Below are 23,727 nucleotides of genomic sequence, written 5' to 3'. Positions count from 1 at the left end.
ATCTATCAGGATCTCCTTTAATTAGGATCACTTTGCAAACAGCCTTGGTGGTATGTGGCAACAGTCAATCTTCAGAAACCCCAGCATTCTCAATTCCAGATCAGTCCAGAGAAAAATATACTTTACCCAGAGATACAAAACAACAAACTTAGTGATGAAGGGATTTCATTCTTCACCTACTTGAAAAGCAGCACAGCAGCTGCACAAACAGAATTCTAGCACAGTTGAACAACATCACCTGTGGAGGTGAGCAAGGTGGTGTTATGCTGTCTCTTGCATCTGAGCAGCTTTCAGGAAGACCCTGATCTCCAAGAAATAATTACGGATACAAAAATTCTATAGCAGACAAAAAATTACTCATAATACACTTTAAATACAGTGTCAATGTTTGATTTTGCAAACAGATCCTGATGCAGATTAATTCTTCTGGCAGAAAATGACAGCATAGCTTGTGGCATCCAAGGTCAGTTGCACGCAGGTGTATTGGCTGAGCCAGTTCATCATCTTCTGCCCCATGTTGCAAGAAAGTGCAGGGCAGTTTGTTTGACAGATGAGCTGTATTTCCTTCTGCTATATGCACAAAGAGCTGCTATATTAACTCCATCTCAAATTGTCTAAATCAAATATTATACTTGAGCAATAATAGAACAGGTGCTTGTGATGACTATAAATGTTTATGAATTAGTACACCTGAGACTCCACAGTGGAAGATTTTCTATTTCCAGTCCAGGGATGGCCTCATCAAATTTTTTATTTTTTTTTTTTTTGATCAAGAGACCAGGAAATACTATTTTCTTACCTTTTAACATTAGCATTGGTTTACACAGTTGTTGGAAATCACCATATTCTGAATGCATATTGGGCTTGATTTTCACTGGTTTTGTTAGTTACTGAACAAAAATGGCGATGGGTGCCTATTTTGGCTATATACAAGCAGTCTGGTGTAGTTTATGCTTTCGTCCTGTACTAATACAAAACAAGCTGGCAGTTGTTTTTGCACAAATGCATGCCTAGAAATGTGTTGAGCACCAAGTGTATAAATTTTGATCTTCTGCCAGTGGAGCAAATCTGGTAGGATATTTTCCTAAGAAACTAGAAATGATTTACAAAGCAAATGGTAAGGATTTTAAATTCTCCTCTCTTTGTGGGAGGAAGACAGGTCAAAGGGACGAGTGGTAGTGTGAATACATAAGTGCTTTGTTTAAGGGGGTACATTAATAACACAACAAACTAGGCCCAGATTATATATTCCATTGCACTGTTACAAAACCTGAGCAGTTCTACAGAAACCAACTTTGAGTTTGAAGAGATCTATCTGAGATGACTATTTCAGACTGGTTTTTGACTGGAGCAGCAGTCTGATTTTTTAGGACTGAAGACTGTAAGGCTTTGTTTTATTACATTGGACCAAATAGTTGTGGAACAGCTTCAGATTATCAGTGTAATGATCATCGTAAAGGATGACTCTAAAAAAGAGTGTTATTTTTCAAAGTTTGGAAGAGCACTCTTCAGTTACTTCCTTAGTCTCTTCACCTTTGATACCTTTAATACAGGATATTGGGCAATATCCTGAATTAGTTGGGTAATATCCCATGTGTGTCAGTGCAAATATCTATTATTTCTTACTAGACAGCTGCGGCCTTTGCATGCGGTTAGGATATATAGGTTCATGGTGAAATGAGTTAGACTACTTAGCTTATGGAACAGCTGCAGCAGCTTCTTGAAATAATTTACACTATTGAAAAGCTTTGTTCATGTGGTTTGGAGGCTGAGGTTGTTGTTATTTTTATTATTATGTGAAGTTCAGCAAAGGTGTTTTTTCGATCCTTCCTTGACTGAAGAAACAAGAATATTGACAGTAATACGCCAGTGTTTACCATTTTCACCAAAACATCTGTGTTAGCAATCAGTCAGGAAAGCAGGACAAAACAATAAATAGTTGTCAAAGGTGAATACTGTAACATGTCTTTTTAAACAAAGGAAAACCAGATGGCTGTGCATATCAGTACAATACTCTGCTCTCTGTTCCATTAAAACAAGAGCATGAAGGCCATTCTTGTCTTTTGGCCAGAAATTGGAAGGAGACATTTATGCAGCTTTCTCCAGAAATCTTTCTCACCAGGTACTGCTACTGCACGTAAACGGTGTTGCTTTGTCTTTTGGCCAAAGTAACTTTGGCCACCACCTGTGCTAAATATGTAGTCATGTTCTGAACACTGAGAGGCTGTTTCTTGCCAGCAAATGGAACAGGGTACCAAAGATTAGTTTGCGCTTTACAGTACACATTTCTACAGAGCAGTAAAATCCACACCTATATATGTGACTTACCTGAGCCTGATTTAGGTGTAAGAAAGAGAGGAACTATTTGACATCTTTATTCCTCTCATTCATGACAAGAGTATGGATTGGAGAAGGAAGAAGAACAAATGAAGATCTAGTGAAACTCTGATTTTCTCCCTTATCATTGATGTTTAACAGGGAGATAGAAGGGAACAGGAATAGCAAATTACTGCTATTTATTTTTGTTGTTAACAAAGTTAAGGTAGGGGCAGCTAGAAATGGAGTCTATCATACCCAATATCTATATAAACACAACATACTGTAGTGCTAGGCTGAATCAGTTTACAGTCAAAAAAGACAGGAAAGACAGCAGTAGAAAGTGAACCATATGATGGCATGAATGCTGTTTTATGGAAAGAAAAAAAAAGTTTTCACTGCTTCTGAAAAGAAGGAAAACAAGGAAAATTATGCCTTCAATGCGTCTCTTAGTTACAGAATCACAGAATCATCAAGGTTAGAAAAGACCTTGAAAATCATCTAGTACAACCATTAACCTAACACTGACAGTTCCCAACTACACCTTATCCCTAAGTGCTAGTTACTCAAGCGGTGGTGTGACCAAAGGAACAATCTGACTATAAGGGGACAGTTGTTTCCAGGCCGCTGCTCTGAAACTGTGTCTGAGAAAATAAAAAGGTTCCTTTCACCGCTTTTAATATACAGGAGGATAATTCTCTGTAATCCATCCTCTTTAAAATGTAGGATTATATTAGCTGTGAACCATGTGAAAGTTCTCAGTGGAAGAGGATTGGCAGAAAAGAATTTTAAAAGTGTTACCAAGGTGTGCAGGAAGATTAAAAGCTGTATTATTGTCTGTCCTACAGTTTTTGAGTGGAACAGAAGAAAATCCAGTTGCCTGAGGGACCAGAATCAGTTCTGTACAGGGAAAAAAAGATGTTCCTTTCTGTTGTGTAGTAATAGAGCAGACTAATTCATTCTGTAGACTATTTAGACTTACTGAAATACCTACTGCAGTGAAGTTAATGCAAAAAACATCCTACCCTTGATCTGTTTAAACCATTAAGTTTTCATTTGTTCATGTGAAATGGTACCTGCCTAAGGACCTCATTAAACAGGCTTACAGCTTTAGGGCTTCAGGTTAGGCTGTCAACATTACACTTACCTACTCAAGTCTTTACAGTCTTTGGTGTGGGGATTTCTCTGTGCCCAACTCTGAAATCAGATACTTGCACACTGTGCATCCGCTTTCTGGCTTTTCTTGAGAGGAGGTATCATGCTTTCAACATGGAAATTTATTCTTTGCCAACTTTTTAATAATCTTTACCAATGTTATTTAATCTTGCCGCCTGTTTTAATCAGTTTCTTATTAGCTTATTGGGTTACAAAAATAAAAGAATATTTGTAATTGTAATAGAAGGCCTGGGAGATATTGTGCATGCAAGCATGTTTCTCCTTCTTTACGCAGAGACTTAAGAACTGCAGAGAGACTGAGTAGGTGTGGATGGCAAACAGGATTTAATCCGTAATGACAGTAGTTTCTAACGTGTGAGCTCATTTCTGATATCTGTGGATTTTTGCCAGTAGCTTTAATGGGACTATGATCCCAGTCATAAACCCTAGAATAAAAAATTTAAAACCAAGGAGTAAATCCTGTTGCCTTATCTGACTGCATTGATTACCTGCTTGTGTAAAAAAAATTAATACATTCTGCTCACTTTGGCAGCATAAGACCTATCAATGACAAATATCTTGCTTAGGCAGTTGTGAATTTAAGAGGAGGCAAAAAGAACATATTCCCGAAGGGTTTACATAGCTTCGTGCTGAGGTCTGGAACTCTGCTCAGGAATTATCCAGATTTTCTGGTAGAAAATTAACTTGTTACTAAAAGGCTTGGATGATTTTCTAAATTTTTGGGTCATTGCAGATGAATACTGTGAGCCATGATTAAAACAGTGTGTCTTATATGAAAATGATGACATTCATGTAATCCCTGTATCCTTGGCAGGTTATGTATAACAGATTAATAATAGTTTAAATAGATATGCCCATTGCACATTATCTAATTTTTGAGGACAGAATTGTAGAAAAACACAGGAAAATCAAGTTAATATCTAAGCAGATGTTTTCAGTTTTGTTTTCCAAATTGACAATGATTTATGCATAAACAATTTTTTACACATTATGTAGATGCCATCTATGAACATAACAATAATACTTAGCTTTACACAGCGCTTCATATGCAAAATTGGTCCTAGCAGCAATTCCAGGGTTGTTGGTGAATTGTATTATGTGAGGTCCTAGCCCCATATGTGCAGGTGTTTAAGTATTTTTCTGCATTTTTCTATGTACTGTACACCCTGTGGTCTCCTAATTGATGTGACTTCTGTTTGGTTTGTTTGTAGTGGTACAAAGCTGGGAGGTCTTTGTCCCTTCCCAGTATACTGGAAAACAGAAATCCAGCAACAAGATAAAAACAAAATTACAGTCATTGTAAAAGCACACGTGAGCAGCTTATGACTCTTGAGATTGCTAGTTGCTAAGGTCTTTCAGTATTATATTTTTATTGTGGTTGAGGGTTAATTTGACCTAAATAGGCACATGCAGTCTCTGAAGTATACTTTGTTTCTAGGTAATTTGTCAATATGAGCTCCGATTGGCCCTTGTTTTGCTCAGTCACATTTAGTTTGAATTTCTTAGGAAATGCATTTATGTGCTTTGTATTACAGATTTGTGAAAGCAGGTGCAAAAATGGGCTGATGTGCTAGCACAAACACGCTTCTAGCTTGGCTATTGCCTGAGAGATGCTCAGTTAATCTCTGTGGAAGAACAGTACACATCTTCAGAGGTAGCAAATGTGATTTACCTTCTCTGCAAAATCTGCAATTTATTTATTGGATTTTGGAAGATGTACAAGCTGCCAGACACCAGGTCAAAGACGAGTGGCATTAACAGTTTATACTGAAGCTTCTTTATATTTTTGTCTCTCTTTTAAGAGTTATCTTATTTACAGCCAGTTGTGTGTGGAGAAGCTTTGTGGCTCATATACACCTAAAATTCTTTTAGGTGGCAGTTGCAATAGTCTGTGATTTATAACTTCTACCAGGATGGAGAAATTCAGTATTCTTTTAAGAAATAAATGGTCCAAACTGCAAATGACCTACCAGAATAGGAAGAACTCTTCTAAGGAGAAATGTTGCAGGTGGAGAGAAGTTGGGTGAAGGAAATGAGAATGAGAAGAAAATGAGTGACTCAAGAGGGGAGCCCTCTTGGGTAAGTTCCGTTTTACCTGACCTTATTGATTTAGTACTGCCAGAAGCTGCAGACAGTCTTTGTGCTTTGTCTGTAATAGACATTTTGCACCAAATTTTCTTGCAGTTGTATTGGGATAAGATGCAATGTTGAGTTGCAGCCTGTAGTAACAGGTTTGATGGCACTGCATCCTTGTGGAGGCAAGCAAGTAACCTTAAATAAATGGCTAGTAGAAATCTCTTTCTGCGGTGGAAACAATATAGCCTCTGATACTTTTTAAAAAGATGTGAATCTTTTCCACTCCTTGAGCAGAATGACAGCTTTGCCTTCTACTTACTTTACTTACACAAATGCCTTGCTGACAGTGCTTGTACTCATGGATATAGAGGCTGCTGTCATGACATCCCTAATTGCAAACCCCGTTCCCAGCTCTATCAAGGTGGCTACTTATGTTTTCTCTCTGCTATGGGAGAAGAGCTTGTGTAGTCACTTAGAAGATGGGACTTTCAAAGAGGATTTAAACCCAGGTTTGAGTGCATTGAGATGGCTGCTCATGTCTTTTCCTTGCCATTTTTCTTGGCTGTGTGTTCTTGACATGGTTTGGTTCAGTTGTGCATAATTTTCCAATTTCTGCCATGATCATTGCTGGCACTCTGCTCGCATCTTGCTTCAGCTTCCTGGTGCCTTAGTTCTCCTGTTTGGTTTTCCTTGGCACTTTGCCCTAATCACTAGGCCTAAATGTTTTTTCTAAGACCTGTTACTTATGGAAGAAGCTGGGAAAGGAGATTCTTGATTTTGTTGTTTTCCTTGCGACATGCTTGAGTCAGGTCCAGTTCCTAGGTTGGCCCCAGTGCATGAGTGAAAACTCCGAGAGAGAATAGCTTTCTGATGCTAAACTCAAAACTTTGTGGTGTTTGTGCTAATGGTGCACACATGACTCTTAAGAGGTAAAGGATGAAACTTGCAGATCATCTAAGAGCTGAAAGCTGTTGAAGGCTTCCACAAGTATTTGCTGTCATGCCTGAGTGCTTCACAAGCACAAATAGTGTAATCTTTAAAACGTCAGTGAGAGGGAGAAAAGTTCTGCTATTGCCAACGAACCAGTAGAAGACAAGTCAAAGGGATGAAATTGGCTGTGGTCACACATGATGTCTTTTTCAGAATCAACAGAGAACTGATCCTAGATGCTTGAATTCTAGTAAGACTTTTAGACACTGTAGTACCAAAATATCTAACTTAGGTTGCAAATCTCAGTTCAGCAGTTTAACCACAGGGTTATCTGATGCCCTAATTCACAGATAGGACAGTTGTCAATTAGCCTCACCGATCATTCCTGCCTTCTTGCTGTGACAGCATTAAGCCACGTAATGAACTGGACTGGGAAACAGTTAAAAGTTTAACAAAATTTGGGAAATTTATGGAGCTATGGGAGAGGAGAAAAGTATTAACACCATTATGCAATCTGCAAACTTGCAATTCAACAGAAAACTGTTGGAGATGCATAACAAGGCATCTTTATTATTTCAGTGGAAGCTTAGCCAACATTACAGGAAAAAAACTGGCTGAATCCTAGAAGAATATAGTGTGGAAGAGCAACTGCTCACTGGAGAACTGTCAGGATTATGTCTTAAGAAGATAATATACAAGCTGCAGATTCTCATCTCTTTAGAGAGACCCTTAGCTTTGAAACACAGAACTGTGGGATTCAGATCAGTTCTTAATAAAACTTAGTAAATTAGCAGGGAAGGATTTTTTTTTTTATTCTGTCCTCATTAGAGAATCGATTGTTGAAAATTAAATCAGTGATTTAAATCCTTCTTACATATGAACAGTCTGTTTTTAAATCCAAGACAACAGATTGTAGCCAACACTCTGTGGAATTGGACATGCTTATATTAAATGCTTAGTCATATAAATAACACTTCCAGTATTAAATACTTAACCCATAGCATTTTGTGTTTTCTGTCTTCTTGATGGCATTGCTAGTCTGTAATATCATCAACTATTCATCAAGGGCCAGTTTTCCAAGCTTCACTCTTTCTAACAGTGGAGCTATAAAAGCACATGCAGACATACACATACACCCACTCAGGTTGGCAAGAATCCAGAGTAAAAGCAGGCTGGAGAGTCCTGTACTGAAATTCTTGCTTTTTCCTTCCTGGCCTTCATAGTTGAAGGGAAGGAAAAAGAAAGGCCCATTCCTGATAGCATAGGTAAGGGCAGACCCAGGGCACCTCAGCCTACATGTTTGCCAGGGCCGGACCTAGTATCAGGGAACAATAACCTGTTCTGTAGTGCTCCTTGCCTCACACACTGAGCAGAAACTTGGCACAGTGAAGAGCCTGACCTATGAATCTGACAGTAATAACTGTGTAGGTTTGCATTTTCTTACTGGTTAGGTTGATACCGCAAGTCAGCAATCTAGAAACAAGGGTATTTTGTCTTTTTCCTTCCTTTTCTTAGCCTGTATACTTTTATTGCAGTTGGAAAAATGTTAATTTTTGATTAATTCCTGTTCTCTTTTCATCTTCTGTTCATGCCAGTAGAAATAAGCAATGTTTGTGCTTTCAAATGGGAAGAAATAATAAATACACACAAATTATAAATTACATCATCCTCAGTTTCCCCTATACCCTTGCAATGTTTTGCCAGTTGATTTTCCTAAGAAACAGGCAAAGCTCATGTTATGTGTCAGCAGCTTCTGTAGGCAAATGAGGAGGTGTCTTGATCTAAAAGGCATGAATAAAAGGGGTCTAGGTGGGGTTTGCAAAGCTTTCTGCAGATTGGTGTCCCTCACAGAAACTTAAGATTGGTAGACATTGGTGTTTTAGTTGCATTAACCATAAAGGTAGTTTATGCCTGTGTCTTGCCCACTTGTGAGGGCTGAGAGAACTGCTGCGGTGTTTGGCTTTGTATCATCTTCCTTGTGTCCCCTTCCTGTTTCCTGACCTTGTATACAGTGGAAATGAAGCCTCTCGCTGAAGCATTAGTCCATCTCTGGTTAGAAGAGGGACACAAGATTTGATCTGGTTTTCCTTTTTTAAATTATTTTAAAATTAAGAGTCTTTTTTTTTTTTTTTTTTTTTTTTTTTTTTTTTTTTTTTTTTAACCTTTTGGCTTATTTTGCCAGAACAGAAAGAAGAGCACTCAGTTGGATTTGTTATGGTTCCCATTACTTTTCTTTTTAGCTTACTGTTCATAGCTGTAGTCTTTTGAGCCTTTCATCAGCACTTCTTGCTGTTAATTTCATTTTTTCAATAGACCAGTAGTTCTTTGTCTTACATGACATGAGGCTACTGCATGTGATTAGACTGTTCAAAGGGAACACAGATTCCTGTTTAATATTAGCTGTTGCCATGTTTTTATTACTTTTTGTTAGTATGGCTTACCAGTGTAGATACTTCTTTAGCACAAGTGTATTTCAGTAGTCCCACTATTCCTTACATTTTCAGTGGCATACCTAAGGTTATGCCACACAATTGCCTAGGCTACTTTTGCCGTTGCTTGGCTGGCTTTTTGGAAAGAGAATAGATTTCAGAAGATGTCTTTGCAACCCTTCCTTTTATGATCCAACTAAAATAATTTTATTTACAGCCATGTTACTGTTCCATCATTGAGAGGAGAGCACCACTCAGCAAGGATTCTGGTCTACGCTGATGTCCCAATCAAGCATTTGTCCTGCATGTTTTAGCTGTGAATTTACCTTTTGACCTGAGACATATAGAATATCACACTGTGACTGCAAAGTTGTTTGTTTAAACACTGTGTTCAGGATACCTTGTACTCTGCTTCAACTTGATTTGTCTGCACCTAATTTCTCTGATACTAGATTACAGACTTCTTTGTTCAGGGAATGTCATCTTGTTCTGTACATACTTGGAGCATGATGGTTAACCCACACACTAGACCTGCTATATCTTTAATGATTTCAGTAAATTGTAACAAGCAGAAGTTCAGCAGAAGCTGTGCTTTCCCTTCTCCTGTGTTATATTAATCAGGAGGTTTTTAACGCTAACAGTGTTGTCATCTGTATTTCTTGGCGCTGCTTTCAGCTTGTCTCTCTTAGTGCTGAAATTAATGTTGCTTTCAAAGATAGGCAGTTCTCTTTATGTCATTATTTTATGACAATGATCTGTGTATGAAATTTTAAAGAATATTCAATTTCTACTGAAATTCAGTGGCATTTTGGCACCTATCCACAACAGAAGCATTGAAAAATTCAAGTCTACAAGCATAAACCAAGTACACTGATTAATAATCTAACTCCCTTGGCAACTTCCTCATCCTCTTCTTCTTCTTGATTTTGCCCAGAGTTCATGATCTAGTAATTTGCTTTCGTTTGCATTGGCATTTTCAAAAGAAGCATATTTACCTTGACTGAACTTTAATGTTTAACCATGCTGGCTTTGTTACTTTAGGGGTTTTTGTTTCTTTTTTCATGGCATGGAGTAGGTACATGTACTCCTGCTTCTCCTAAGACAATTTGAAACAGCCTCTGTATTAATTCCATTAACTTTAATTTCCTAAACCTCTCCTTCAGGCTGTTAATAACTAACTTTCTATTTTTTTAATCACTTTTCTTGAAGCTGTGTGCCCTGGTCATATCCTTGTTTTGGTCCCCTTTTGAGGATTTGGAACTTAATTACTGTATGTTATGGTCACTGCCAGCAGCTTACTCAATTGCTTCCTGAAACAATTCAGTGCCAAGTCAAGTATCAACTCATAAATTCTTGTTCAGGTGTGTAAAAGCAAGACACAATTTTTTCACATTTTGTCTTCCTGTGAAGTTTATGCAATATTTGCATTCTTGAAATTGCACATCATTGTTGTATGACTAGGCTGTGTTGCCTTCCATTATTACTGAAATCCTCAGCTCCATTTCATCCCTCTCAAACCAGGAAAAAGGATTTTTGCTGACCCTAGTTAGGTAGCCAGAGTTTCCTAGTTGTACTGTTCACTCAGCTTTTATGGCATGTTGTGAATAGCATATTGGAATATACTGATCTCTAACAAACTTGGGTGAGTCCAGGAGAACAGTTCTTAACTCTACAATCTTTAACAGAGCAGCTCTAAAGCTGCTTTAATTTACCTTAAGGGTATAGATTCATCCCTGAGATGGCATTTGCGTGGAATCAAAACAGAGATTCAGCTCAACTCTCCTTCTCAGCAGTGACAGAAATATGACGAAAAGCAATATGCTCAAGATTTCCAGACTAACATGTTTTAGATGCAACTCTGATTAAGATGTGATGATGCAGTATTCACCTATTACTCTTTTGAGTTACAGCCTATATGAATTGAAATAAAAGTTGGGAAGATGTGAGAGCAGTAACATCTGTCATCCTTAGATGCCTCTTGCTCTGTAATACTACAAGACTAAACAGACTTTTCTGGACCTTGTCATTGCTAGTTGCATAGTTAACAAGAAATAGCTGTATAACCTAGTTCTGACCAAGAAACAAAGATTTCCAGAAGATTAACTTACACATGATGCAGCATGTACTGAAGAAAGAAGCTTTTGTAATAATTAGCTTCTTAGTAAAGAGTAAGAGGGTAGAGAATGAAAACAGTACAGTGAGCAACTGCAAAGAAGCATAGGTTCTAGCAAGCCTAGTGACAATAGCTTCACAGTCTAATGTTCTCAGAGTTTAACATGTAGATCTGAAGAGGAATTACTTAAAAATGATGGTCTTCTACTGTGCGTAGAGCAGGAGGATCCTCCATGTCACAACCTCTTGTGATATATGCTATGGTTGCCAATTAGGTTGAGGCAAGACCTACAGCTAGGCTAGGCAGGTGCTTCATGTTCCCTGCTGCTGCCTCAGCGGTGAGGCATAAGTCCCAGCTATCCCAGCTATCAGGCATAAGTCCCCTGTAGGACCTGGTTCAGGGAGGTCAGGAGTTCTGCTGTTGTCATGTTTCCCCTTGACTCCAGTGGGGTGTGGGCTTGGTGCCTTGTTCCAAACTGCCTGGCTTAGCCAGTGGAAACACTGCACATTGAACAGTGTTTTAAAGGGTTTCCAGTAATAAATGAGGGTTTCAGTGGTTTAGCAATATGTAGTCATAAAGAAAGCAGTTATAGTATATGAACTCCTTTTTATGGTAGCAAGTTATTCCATATTGTGCAGGTTTATAGAAAATTTGTAACATTAAGGTTATACGAGAGTGTGAAAATGTTGGTGCAGAGTCCTTCTTCTCCCCTTACCATTAATCAGATACGTCGTAACAAAAGATGAGCTGTAATTTACTTCATAGTTTATTTTCTATGAGGAATGAACCTGTCTCATATTTGATCTGGCATTTGAGTGACAGAGGCACACGAGCATGTCTCAGCAAGGGACAGAGCTAGTAGCAGCTTTCTTGTCATTGCAAGAGTCGGGTAAGCTTAGGTGAGAGTAAGCTTAGGTGAGGTCATTCACATAGGTGGATGAGTGAGAGGATCTGAGAAAGAGGCGTCATTCAGGAGTCAGTCAAGAGGCATCACTCTGGCAGTCATGGACAATTCGTGCCTGGGCTCCTGAGCAGAGACACCTGGGGAGTGTGTAAGGGTGAGAGGCAAGGGACACAGGCTGCAACAAGAGAGATTCTGATTAGGTACAAGGAGAAAAAATTCTTCACTATGGAGGAGGTCAAACACAGAACAAGTTACCCAGAGAGGTTGTGGGATCTCCATCACTGGAGATATGCAAAACTTAGTCCAACAAGGCTCTAAGCAACCTGATCTGACTTTGAATTAGTAGCTACCTTTGAAGTTGGTGCTGCTGTGAATGGGGGAAGGAGGAGGTTGAACTTCAGAGGCCATTTCCAACACAAATTACCCTGTCATTATATGTTTTTATGTGTGAGCTGGGTATAAAGTAAGGTCAGCAACAGAGCTTAAAAGATTGGTTTTGTTCTCAGTGAGCTTAGGACCCTGCAGATTTCCACAGAGCAGACAGTGCCCCAGACAGGGGAAAATGTACATGTTTTTGTGACTGTTTTTTATTGAAACTGGCTTACAGAACTGATAAATGTGCTAGGTCATATACAGTGACCCTGATTCTTGCCAGAATCTGCCATCCCAGGGAATCTGTGTAAAACATCTACCATCCCAGGCCTTTTCTTTTTGTATTGATATAAAAGGTGTTTCTGTGGTAGAAAAAGGAATGGATTTAAGTGGAGGGTTTTAATTTCTTTATTGATTTTAAAGCCAGAATCTCAGGTCCTTACTGAATTTTGAGAAAATCTTGATTTGAGACAGTCCCCTTGTTAATGTCAGTGTCAGCTTTTCCTAAACAAGAACAGTAGGGCTGGGATCAGTAGGGTTTTGGTGGAATAGGGACTGGGTGCAAATGGGGAAGATTCTTAGCATGTGTTCCATACAGAATAATCCTTCTGTGGGGTTTGCTCTGCTACCTAGAATAATTTCTTAAACTTTCCTGTGAAGGAGAGTCTCTCCAGCTCTTTACAGAACAAATCAACTTTATCAGCACTTTATTATCATTTGCCTTCATGAGTTTTCAGTTTATCAGATTTTAAGATACAATTCTTTCATTTACATCTGGAATTTTAAAAGGCTCCAAATTATTTTTTTTATGCAAGAAAAAAATATATTTTTGTGAGTGCTAAGGAGTTTCTCACAGCTTTCTGATTATTTTCTAAAAATATACTGTCAGGCATGCTAGGTCATCCACCAATAATCAGTAACTACATAGCTGACTCATTTTTGGTTGTATGGAACCATCATAACTACTGAGTCTCAAAACATCAGCTAACAAGTTGAGCAGAGCCTCTCCTGCCATACTGACACGTGTAGCTTGTTTGTACTCTGAAAACCACACAATGGTAAGCTGCCAATATGCTGCAGCTGATTATTGAAGAAAAAAACACATGGCTGTGTTCATATTGGAGACTGGCACCCCTTGTGAGTATGCACTTTTTATATAGCTGTCTCAAATCAATATAAAACTGAAGGTTACCAGAATACGAACATTAATAAGCTATTGCTACTTGTAAGATACAGATGCATGGGTATGAAGTTGTCACTGTGCATGGGCGTTACCTTGGCAGTTTCAAGGTTTGTAAAAGCCCTGGGGTCTTTCTTATGTGCACATCTGCTTCCCATAAATATTAACAAGAGTTTCAGGCCATGTTGTTTGTGGACTATATTCTCTAGAGTTCAAATTTTGTAATTTTTTTTAGTCTTTTGCCATCTTGTTTTCTAAATGATTATCTGATGTTTTCATCTGATGTCATATTACAAATAAAAAAAGAGCAAACAAAGGGCAGAGCAGCTCCAGAAAACCACCCAAGTACATGGGATCAACCATGATTTGAAAGCAACACTTTGCTACAAACACTCAGGCCTTGCTAATATTTCCCTTTCTGAATCACTTTTTCAGGTATTTACCCAGCCTCCATCTGAGCTACATTTTCCCTGCTCTGTAGAAGAATTAATTTGATTTGATTACCATTTATTTAAGTGCATGTCAACACCCATTTATTTATTTCAGTGTGCATGCATGTGCTTATCAGAGTTAGAGCAAAAAGTGTGAGGCCTGTTGGCCTGTTGTTAAGAAATATTATGGTATTAGTTATTATTTTCCATTAGGTTGCTTGTCTTATTTCAGTTTGCAAATCCCTAATGATAGAACCTTTTCTGTGAATAGCTATTCCAAATATCACCTTGATTCAGAACATGGGAACATAATAAATACACTGCTGGCTCAGGACATTGGTCTATCCAGTGTGCTTCTTTAGCAGTGTCAGCAAGGGCTGCTATGTAGGGAGAGCACATGAGCCTGATCACCTTTTGTTGTACACCCCAGTCATCTACCATTGTAGGACTAGGAGTGCTAGAGGTGGCATCTCCACCTGTTCTCCTTAGTGTCTGTTTTTGGACTTGCCCATAATTTGTCTAATCCATTTATGAACCTGCTGATACTATTTGACACCACAATGTTATGACACCAAGTTTACAACCTCCTGTGTTAAAAATGGATCTCTAATCCACTGTAATTTTGGCCATCTCTAAGGAAGTAACACAGTAGCACCTTAAACACAGGCCAGAAATCCATTCTACCTTGGGCTTTAGCAATCTAGTACAAAATGATGATTCTTGTTCCAAGGAGCCTACTATGTATTTTAAACATCTTTGAGCAAAACCTCAAAGTTACAGAAACCTTTGGACCAGAAAGTGCTAACTGCCTACTTCAGTGCCTTTAGTAACATTGATTACTAAATCTGAACTTAGTTTAGGGGTGTCTACATTAGCCTTAAGTACATCCCTTTTTTGTCTTTGTGTTATGTTTGGGATTTTTTTTTTAGTAGACCATCCTGACTGCTATTGAGCTGCTGTAAAGGAATGAGGCCCAGAGGGGGTGCAGAGACCTAAAGATACTCTTAAAATGTGTAGCTAATAAGTACTTAACTTACTCTCCTCATGATCCCTGGAGATGTGGGAATAGGTGCTGCCAGGAGGTATTTTCCTTGTAAAACAGTTCCAGCTGCAGGGAGCTGTGCACTGTGGTTCCCCTTTCATACAGCAGCTAAGTGTATTTGCAGCATGTCTTCCTGTCAGGCTGCTTATGCTGCTGCACAGACTAATTCTAGACTTCAGTGTTTTTTAGTATTAAACAGAAGTTTTGGTGTAATTTTTCTAGCTGATATATAGCCTTATCATAGGGATGCCTCTGCCTGGATGAGCCTGCTGCCCAGGATGGGACAACACTTTCTGCATGAACTGGGATCATTGCTGGTACAGTCTGAAGCGCTTGCTCATTTTCCTCTCGCTGAGGCTCAGCATATTCCTTTCAAATCTTCAGAAAAAACCCTCTGTTGTCAGAATGGAGACGAATGTCAGATCAGACTTCACCTCCAAAGGAGCATAACACACTGCTGAATGCCATGGCAGCTTTAGCCAAGATCCGCCTGTTGACACAGTCAAAGTCATGGTCTCTTTACATTTGGCGATCACCCTCAGTGCTATTGTTCCAGCCAGCAAAGGACAAGCTTGCTTTGACATTTCCAACCAACCGAGTCGTGGTGCCATGCAGCCCTGTTCCTGCCGCACCAAGGACATTGCCATCTCGACTGCAGTCACCCCAACCTTTTTCTTTCGCGTTTCCTTCTTAACGTCAAGATTTTGGTGAGGCTCGTGGGACTCCGTGGGCCCCCTCTAGTGGGTAGCTGCTGCAAACGCCAGGCTCGACTCGGCGAGCTTTGACTTTTATCTTGAGTGGGGACAGTTCTGTGTCTGCCAACATGAACTTTGGAGACTGAAATCTCATTATTTGATCCTGTGGTTTTATTCCTTTAAAAGCAAATCAAATGTGTAACAAAGATTTTTGTAGATGATAAAATACGTGACACGAAGTAAATCCATGGACAATAGATAGCTTAGTTCTAACAGGGAACATTTGTATGTCTAGAAGTTTTGTAGCTGTGAGCAAGTACATTTGTATTAGTGTTATCATGTGAAATGAATTATTGTATTTTTTTTAAGAAAAAGCTTTCATGTTTTAACATAGCAGATGCCTTTGATCAGCCTGAATAGAATTATTTGTATGATAATTTGGAATTTAATTTTATTTAGAATATGTTCACTTAAAATTTTATATTGACTTTTGAAATGACGAATATCAAGAGTAATGCCCAGAATTCTCATGGGAGATGGAATAAAGGGAGAGTGATTGCTTGAGGAACTGGTCTTCTGAAATGCTGAGATGCCCGTGTGAACTTCTGTTGACTAAGGGACAATAAGCATTTCACAGAGGCTCTTACTGTGCAGAAATAAAACACAAAATAAGAAGATACACTATCTGTTTTAAAAGCTAATTTTGCTGATGATAGAAACAATGTTAGAGAACAGACATTTTAACTTCTTAGACACATGACTGAGCAAAACACTGATCACGATTTTACAATGGGAATTAAATCTAAGAGTTTATATTATTTTAGCTGTTTTATCTATGTGAAATGTGCAAAAGTTGATAGCAGATAAATTTCAAAGCAGATGTGCTTAGGATGTTGAAGCTCTGCAATGTTATCAGACCCAGCCACAGAGATTACATTTCAGCATTAGTGCTAAAACACTCATGTTTGAAATGCATATTACCTCTCAGTAGATAGTGCTCTTCCTTCCTTCCTTCCTTCCTTCCTTCCTTCCTTCCTTCCTTCCTGCCTTCCTGCCTTCCTGCCTGCCTGCCTGCCTTCCTTCCTGCCTGCCTTCCTTCCTGCCTTCCTTCCTGCCTTCCGTCCTTCCTGCCTTCCGTCCTTCCTGCCTGCCTGCCTTCCGCCTTTCTGCTCTTCCTTCCTTCTTCCCTCCCTCCCTTTCCCTCTCTCTCCTTTCTCTCTTTCCAATGGTCAGTCTGTTTTCCAGCACTTTTCTCTTTCCCCTCTTACCCCTATCTTCCTTCCCGCCCTCCTCTTTCCTCTCCCTCCCTCCCCTTCCTCCCTCCCTTTTCAGCCACCTGCTAGTCTGTCTTCCAGCACTTTTCTCAAACACCACTTCCCAAGTCGTGCTGTGACACCTCACCAGAACAGACTTCATGTTCACCATCTAGTGACTGCTTCCTGACATGTATTCATGCATTAACTCCTACAGGCCTTGCTACCTTATAGAATAAGGCAGCTGAGGGCTCATATTTTACTCTTTAGCATCCCTTTCACTGCTGTCCCTAAGGTGGTCCTCCAGTCATTTTATGTTTAACCTTTCCTGAAATCACTTCGCCTACTCTTACTCCTGACATTTGAGTGACTCATCTTGAGGGGTGAGATGTGAGGCAAGTGACATTAAGATAGTACAGTCAGCCAGTCAAACATGTGTTTGGACAGCCTATGTCCATAATAATACTTCTGCCTTGGAAGAGAGCTGTCTGGCTGAGAGGCAACATTGGTGGGTTTAATGAGCTGACGTTATTTCAGTATTCAAAGTGAGTGGGTTGGTAAATCATCATTAGCGTTATTAGGACAGTTATTCACACCTTTGTTGTAGATATTTGGTAACTGGCTATACATCACTTTCTCTGCAGCTGACCTTTTTTTTTTTTTTTTTCTCTTGGGATTCCTGATGTTTATAATAAGAATCCACTTATATATACATGCACAGCCATAGGCATACACATATGTATATTCATGCATGCATACACACGTGCTGAGATTTTGTTAATTGACCTTAAGTGTTGGTGTTTTTTTATTACAAAACGTATTTCTCTATTGATCTATTTTCACTGCTTTGTTTTAGCTTCATCTAATGCACTGGAACTCCACACTATACAGCAGCATTGATGAGGCAGTAGGGAAGAAGCACGGCATAGCTATTATTGCTTTGTTTGTGCAGGTAAGTTTCCTGTGTTGCACTTATTACCATGCACTATCATTTGAGGAAAATGAGTTCCTTTCCATTTTCTTTCATTTTTAATGATTTCATAAAATAAAACAATGTATGACTGCTGGTATTCCATTCAAAAGATACTTCTCAGTCATGTCTTCTGTGTATGTACTAAGTAATTATATTTTAAACAGGATATTGGAATTATGCTAGTTAAAGAGGAGATAATCCATAGTTGGCCATCTCTCTGTGACTCCATCTATGAGCAGACATCCAATCTCCATTCCTCTGAGGGCAGAATGAGGGCTATCAGGAGGTAACAAGTGTTTCACTGTCTCTGTAATGTGTTTTTCTCCATTCCTGGCCAGGCTTGCTGTTGAGGTTGAGGAAATACACAGAGGAGAGGAGAAATACACAGAGGAGAGGAGAAAAGAGGGAAAAATCCTACTAATTCATTGGCACAGCTGAACACTGGTAGTAGGGTTGTGCTTTTCTGAACACAGGGATGGACGAGTGTGTTACTTCACACAGGACACATGTGAGGTGGGGTCATATTACTTCTTCAGAGATGCCAGACAGAGTGGAACAAGTCTTACCACAGACCCTCAGAAAAGCCTGTAATGAAGAGGCTTAAAGCTTGCTGTCGGGAAGGTGTAATGCAAGCTGGGAAGTTAACCCCATAATCCAATTGCTGTTGAATGTTTTTCAGGGGCTGCACCCTATAAAGAAGATTTTCAGTTTTAGTCCTCCAACACCAGATTCTCATCCTCCTCACAAGAAATGGCAACTTCTTATTTAAATGGGTTTGGAGGAAGAGGGTTAGAGTTTGTGCTTAGATCAAATGGATTTTCTTTCACAGTGATATTAATTTATTGTATTTCATAATGAGTTTATGAGTGCCTTTGAGCTTTACCTCTGTTTGAATTTAAAGGTACATTGGTTACAGCTCCAATACTCAGAGAGAACTGCTAAAAATGGAAGTTAGAAAGTCTTCAGTTTTGTATCCTAGAGGGCTGTGTGATAATTGCTTATGTAAGTCACCTTCTAATTCCAGCAGAGGTAACCTTTGAGTTAGTTAGAAAGTTATAAGTTCTTAAATAAGTCTGAAACTTCAATGATACATTCTCCATTTCTGGTCTCTCACCTTCATCAGAGTTCTTAAGCATTCCACAGGGCTTTTTCATTAGCCAAGAAAGGCATCATATAATTACAATTGGCCAAGGAAAAATAGTATTTATGCTGTTTAATAAAGAAACAGGGAGATGAAATTTGGTGACCATTTTTTTCCTGTTGAAGGCTCGGAAGTATAATAGTTTTGCACCACAGTTCTCAAACACATCTCTTTGAGGTCAGTGAGAATCTTTTCACTGATTTGACAGTCCTTCGTGCTTACTAATTTAGAAACAGTGCCTTTGAAGGGTTTTTGATATCTTTTATGCACTTGAAGGTTTTAAATTGAAATCCCATTCTGAAACAAAAGAAAATCATCTTAAATTCCTAGAAATAACAAAGTACCTTTTGTTGACATTCGTTAGTTTCCTTCCAGAGAGTACTGTGCCGTTCTATGCAAGAGAAACAAAAAGCAAACAAATTTTTCAGGGTCTATCTCTCTCGTTCTCTTACTCATGCTCACTTCTCACCTTGTATGTGTACATGTTGGCAAAGAAATCAAGTGGAAGGCCATTCTGTCTTCCTGTTTTCACAATATTGTTCTGAAGGGAAAAGCTATGGTCCTAGAATGGGTGATTTAGATGAGAAGCAGCTGAAATGGGCATGCAGAACGAACAACGAACAATGTTCATAGAACATAAGAATCTCTTATTTCAGCAATGGGTTCCTTTTGAAAGCCCCATCTTCTGTGCTTTAAAGGCATTTGGTAAAGTCAGTGCTGCAGGCTGCTGGGAGCCTGGCTTTTGCCAGCAGGATCCCAGAGATGCTGTGAGGGAGGGGATCTGCCATTCTGCACTCTGAAGACAGGAAAGAAATCCCCCAAGCTTCAGAGGTACCTTGGGCCAGATTTACAGCACTGTGGGAACACGTTCAAAAAGTGTTTGTCGTGATTGTTCACTCTGTTCCTTTCTGTGTACTTTTCTGACAAGAAGTGGTAAGGTCAAACCGTATCCTTCGCATTTATATGCCATAATGCAGTGTGATTTTGACTCCACATGCAGTATATACTGCAAGACAGGATTAATCAAAACTTGCCAAACTTAACTGTGACTCTTGTTCTGTGAGTTTCTGCCTCTGCTTTAAAGTTATTTACACCTCATTTACTTCTGACTGGTGGCTTTATAGTGATTTAATTGTTTGGAGTTGCCATGTGTCGGTATATGTGGTTAACTCAAGGTTGTGTAGCTTAACTAAAAACAACTACAGAATTTACTGTTCTGGTTGACTTCTGTCTTGCCTCACAGTTTCTGGAATAGCAAAACACTGAAATTCATCTCTGCTTGCTGTATTTCAGATAGGAAAAGAGCATGTAGGCCTAAAGGCTGTAACTGAAATTCTCCAGGACATCCAGTATAAGGTAAGGCATTGTTTGAAGAAATGCTTCCTTCACTGACCAGAGAGACAGTAAGTGAGAGAATGGTCTATATGAAGCCAAGAGAAGGATTTCAGATGTGTCTGTAGTAAAACCATGTGTGGAAGCCATCTCTTGATGGCCTGTATCAGAACCTCAGCATTTTACAGTATTCAGATAATATACAGTCTTTGTAATTACTTCCTTTTCTGATGGCCAGAAAGTTTGATCTCCTATACCAATAACTGATTGCAAATACTGCTTTTTCAGTGATTTATCATGGAGTCAGTGTGAATTCAGGCACTACAATATGCTTAGTGAACACAAGCGGCAGTATCTCTACATTTAACAGGTTTTAATTTGTACAGGAAAAGAATAGATAGAGCACCCGTATTAACTTGCAGTGGGAAATCAGCAAAACCACAATGCTGTCTTGTCAGGTGGATTATGTGTGGGTATCCTGAAGGACAGATAATAATCCTAGCAGGACTGAGGACATATGAGTGCTCTCCAGAATGTTGGTGCTGTCTTAAATGGCCTTGAGCAAGTTACTTCAATTTTTCTGTTTCATAGTCTTTGTCAGTAACATAGAAATAATCATACTTACCTTTGATTTTAAAGGATTTTGAGATGTGTTAATGAGATGTTCTGTATTGGTCTGGAGAGATTAGCCATTCCCTTTCAGTAGATGCTGAGGCAGAGAAATTAGAAGCTGTTATTAGAAGGGAATTGAAAATCCTCTTTTCATAAATAATAGATGGTAAACTTCAGTCATGATGTTTAATATTACAAGCTCATTGTTTATGAAGGTGTCAGAGAAAAGAGTAGTTTATGGAACTTTGTAGTTGTATTACTTAAAGGACAGCCAAGTACAGGAAGGTCATGAAAGGCCTCATCATTGTGAGCATGTAATACTAATGACTTACAGAGGGTCAGCATCAAACATACTTTTGGCATACATAAAATTTGCTTGCATTAAATATGTGGAACGAGCTTTATTTTATTAAGTGTTATCCATGTTGGTCAAGGAAAAGCTCACTTTGTCCTTTGTTTTTTAAACTCATTTTGTTTGGAACCCCAGAATTTCATGTAGCAAATTTCAAGGCTGGGACTTGGAGTCCAGGTACTAAAGGCAGAAAGTTAACAAATTGCTGAGATAACCTCAGAAGTAAAATATAAAATAGAATAAAAAAAAGTGTTTGTGAAGCTGCAAGGACAAATGCAATGATGATTAGATGCAGACTGTTAATGAGGTTGCTTTGCACAGGAATTCAAGGCTTAATGGTATAGGAACACACAGTGTGTTTTACCTCTCCATTCATCATAATTTTAATAAGAAATTAGAGATGAGATTGATTTGTATTCATTTTTTCAGGGAAAGTCCAAAACAATACCCTGTTTTAATCCCAACTCTTTATTGCCAGGTAGGTGCCTTTGCTTATTTTTGTGTGTGTGTATTACTAGCTAACCGCAGAGGCTGAGACAATCTTGATCCAAAGCATAGCCTAATTACAAGCCTGAGAGCACGTCCCATAAAGTGGTAATGCATTTTGCGCCTAGTGGTGCGTACAGAGATAGGGATGAGGTCCCTTTGGAATTTAGCATAAATCTGCACCTTCGTGGTGTGAGTGGGATGCGGTACTGTAGTCCATGCACTGCTGGCAGCACTGTGGCTAGCTTTCTTGATGATTTATCATCCCACCTAGAGGGGGAGCTGTGTGTACTCATTTCTCAATTTTGGCCTGAAATAGGAAGGTTACCCACTTACCAAGGCAGCTTTTTGGCAGCATCAAAAGACAATGCCATAATGCAATGACAGTAGGGACAGGAATAGTGACAATGGGAGGGAGGCAAATTCAAATTCATATAGCTAAAAGTTAAAGAGTAACAGTAAGAAACAACCGCTTCCTCTGCATTGTCTTGAAAAAAAAGTGACTTTTTAAAAAATGCATTTCTACAAGATGACAGTGTCTGCAAGGAATCTTTCTGAGCTAAACTGCATATCATAGAGGCAGGATCTTTAATTTTGCAGAGTAATCCAGGTCTACATTAATCTATGTTACTTATATCAAAAGAATATTGTTTAGGTTGCAAAGTCAAGTGCTCAGCAATTAGGAATTGCAGGAATTAAGGCTGCCTGTGCCCCTTCATGCATATGTGTTATAAAACATCTTTTAATTGCGCAACTGTAAGTTATTTTTTACAGGACCCCTGCCTCATAGTTCCTGTTTGATGCTGATCAAGTCACATAAACCAAAATATTCATAAGTCATCTCTAACTATGTGTTCCTCACTTTCTAGGTGCCCGTCTTGAGATCATGGGGTCTGATTTGCAGAAGTGCTGAGTGCTTACACCTCCAACTGAAGTCAATGGGAGCAGTGCTCTGACTGCATTAAGTGCTATAGAAAGTTAACTACTCTGAGAAATCAGGTTCTAAGCATCTCATATTGAACATCTCAGATAGATGCATTTGACCTTCACTTCTCTGTGCCTCAGTTCCCCAGCTTTAAAGTGTGGGGGCAATCTGTCCTTCCTCACCAGGGTGTTGGATGGATAAATTCATGTTTGTGAAGCACTCAGACACTGAAGAAATGAGTGCATTAGAAATACGAAAAATGAAAAAATGTGGTCCTTCTAACAAGAAGGATTTGAATAGCATGGGAAAAAGAAGACCAAGGACCACATATTTACTAAGAAATCCAAATTCAAAAGAAAATCATCCATCTTTGCAAGTAAATGATGAAAGATTTTCTAGAAGAGACATACGTGATCATGTAACAAGATGGTGGCACAATGCATGCACAGGATGGGCTGAATTAATTCTTGCAGTTCTTAACTTTTGAGTGTCTGATAATGCAACTTACTTTCAGTGGATTTGCTATGTAATTCCCTAAGTGAGAAAGAAAATTACACCATCAGAGCAAAATCCATTCACTGACAATCACATGCTTCATTAGCAAGATTTAATTCTACTGATACTACTCTGAGCTAGTGGTGAAATGGCAGAAACAGGTTAGGTCAGCCAAGCAAGTTTGTTTCCAGTCTCCCATTCTGTCCTTGTCAAGCTAGTCACAACCTTCCCCCTAGCTCTTCATGCCATAATTAACCACCCTTTGTCTCCAGTTTCTCTCTAGGTTTGTTTTTTGTCACCTCTTTTACAGTCAGTTTCCTCTCCATACTTAAGCTGTGTCAGGGAGTCATTTGTGAGTATGGCCTATAGCAGCAAAGGAGAGCACTGTGTACTTACAAAGTGCAGCGTGACTGGAAGCTTTGAGGAATTAAAATAATTCAAATCAAACGTTTTTTAGCGTTAAAACTCTGCTTGGACAAACCATTATACGTTTT

The 23,727-nt window shown here is 39.0% G+C and overlaps 1 protein-coding gene across 1 annotated transcript in view; it reads left to right on the top strand.

The window, feature by feature from the left end:
* Nucleotides 1-23,727, top strand: part of CA8 (carbonic anhydrase 8) — a gene marked incomplete at its 5' end in the record, with an annotated part of 52,000 nt that overhangs the window by 5,860 nt on the left and 22,413 nt on the right. Inside the window, 2 exons of the mRNA XM_026841464.1 lie at nt 20,325-20,387; nt 21,757-21,805. Of these exons, the coding sequence (XP_026697265.1) occupies nt 20,325-20,387; nt 21,757-21,805 (112 nt within the window). The remainder of the gene's footprint in view (nt 1-20,324; nt 20,388-21,756; nt 21,806-23,727) is intronic.

Source organism: Athene cunicularia (assembly GCF_003259725.1).
Source record: "Athene cunicularia isolate RWA chromosome 2 unlocalized genomic scaffold, athCun1 chr2_part1, whole genome shotgun sequence".
Taxonomy (NCBI): Eukaryota; Metazoa; Chordata; class Aves; order Strigiformes; family Strigidae; genus Athene; species Athene cunicularia.
This window is presented reverse-complemented; position numbering and strand designations above follow the sequence as displayed.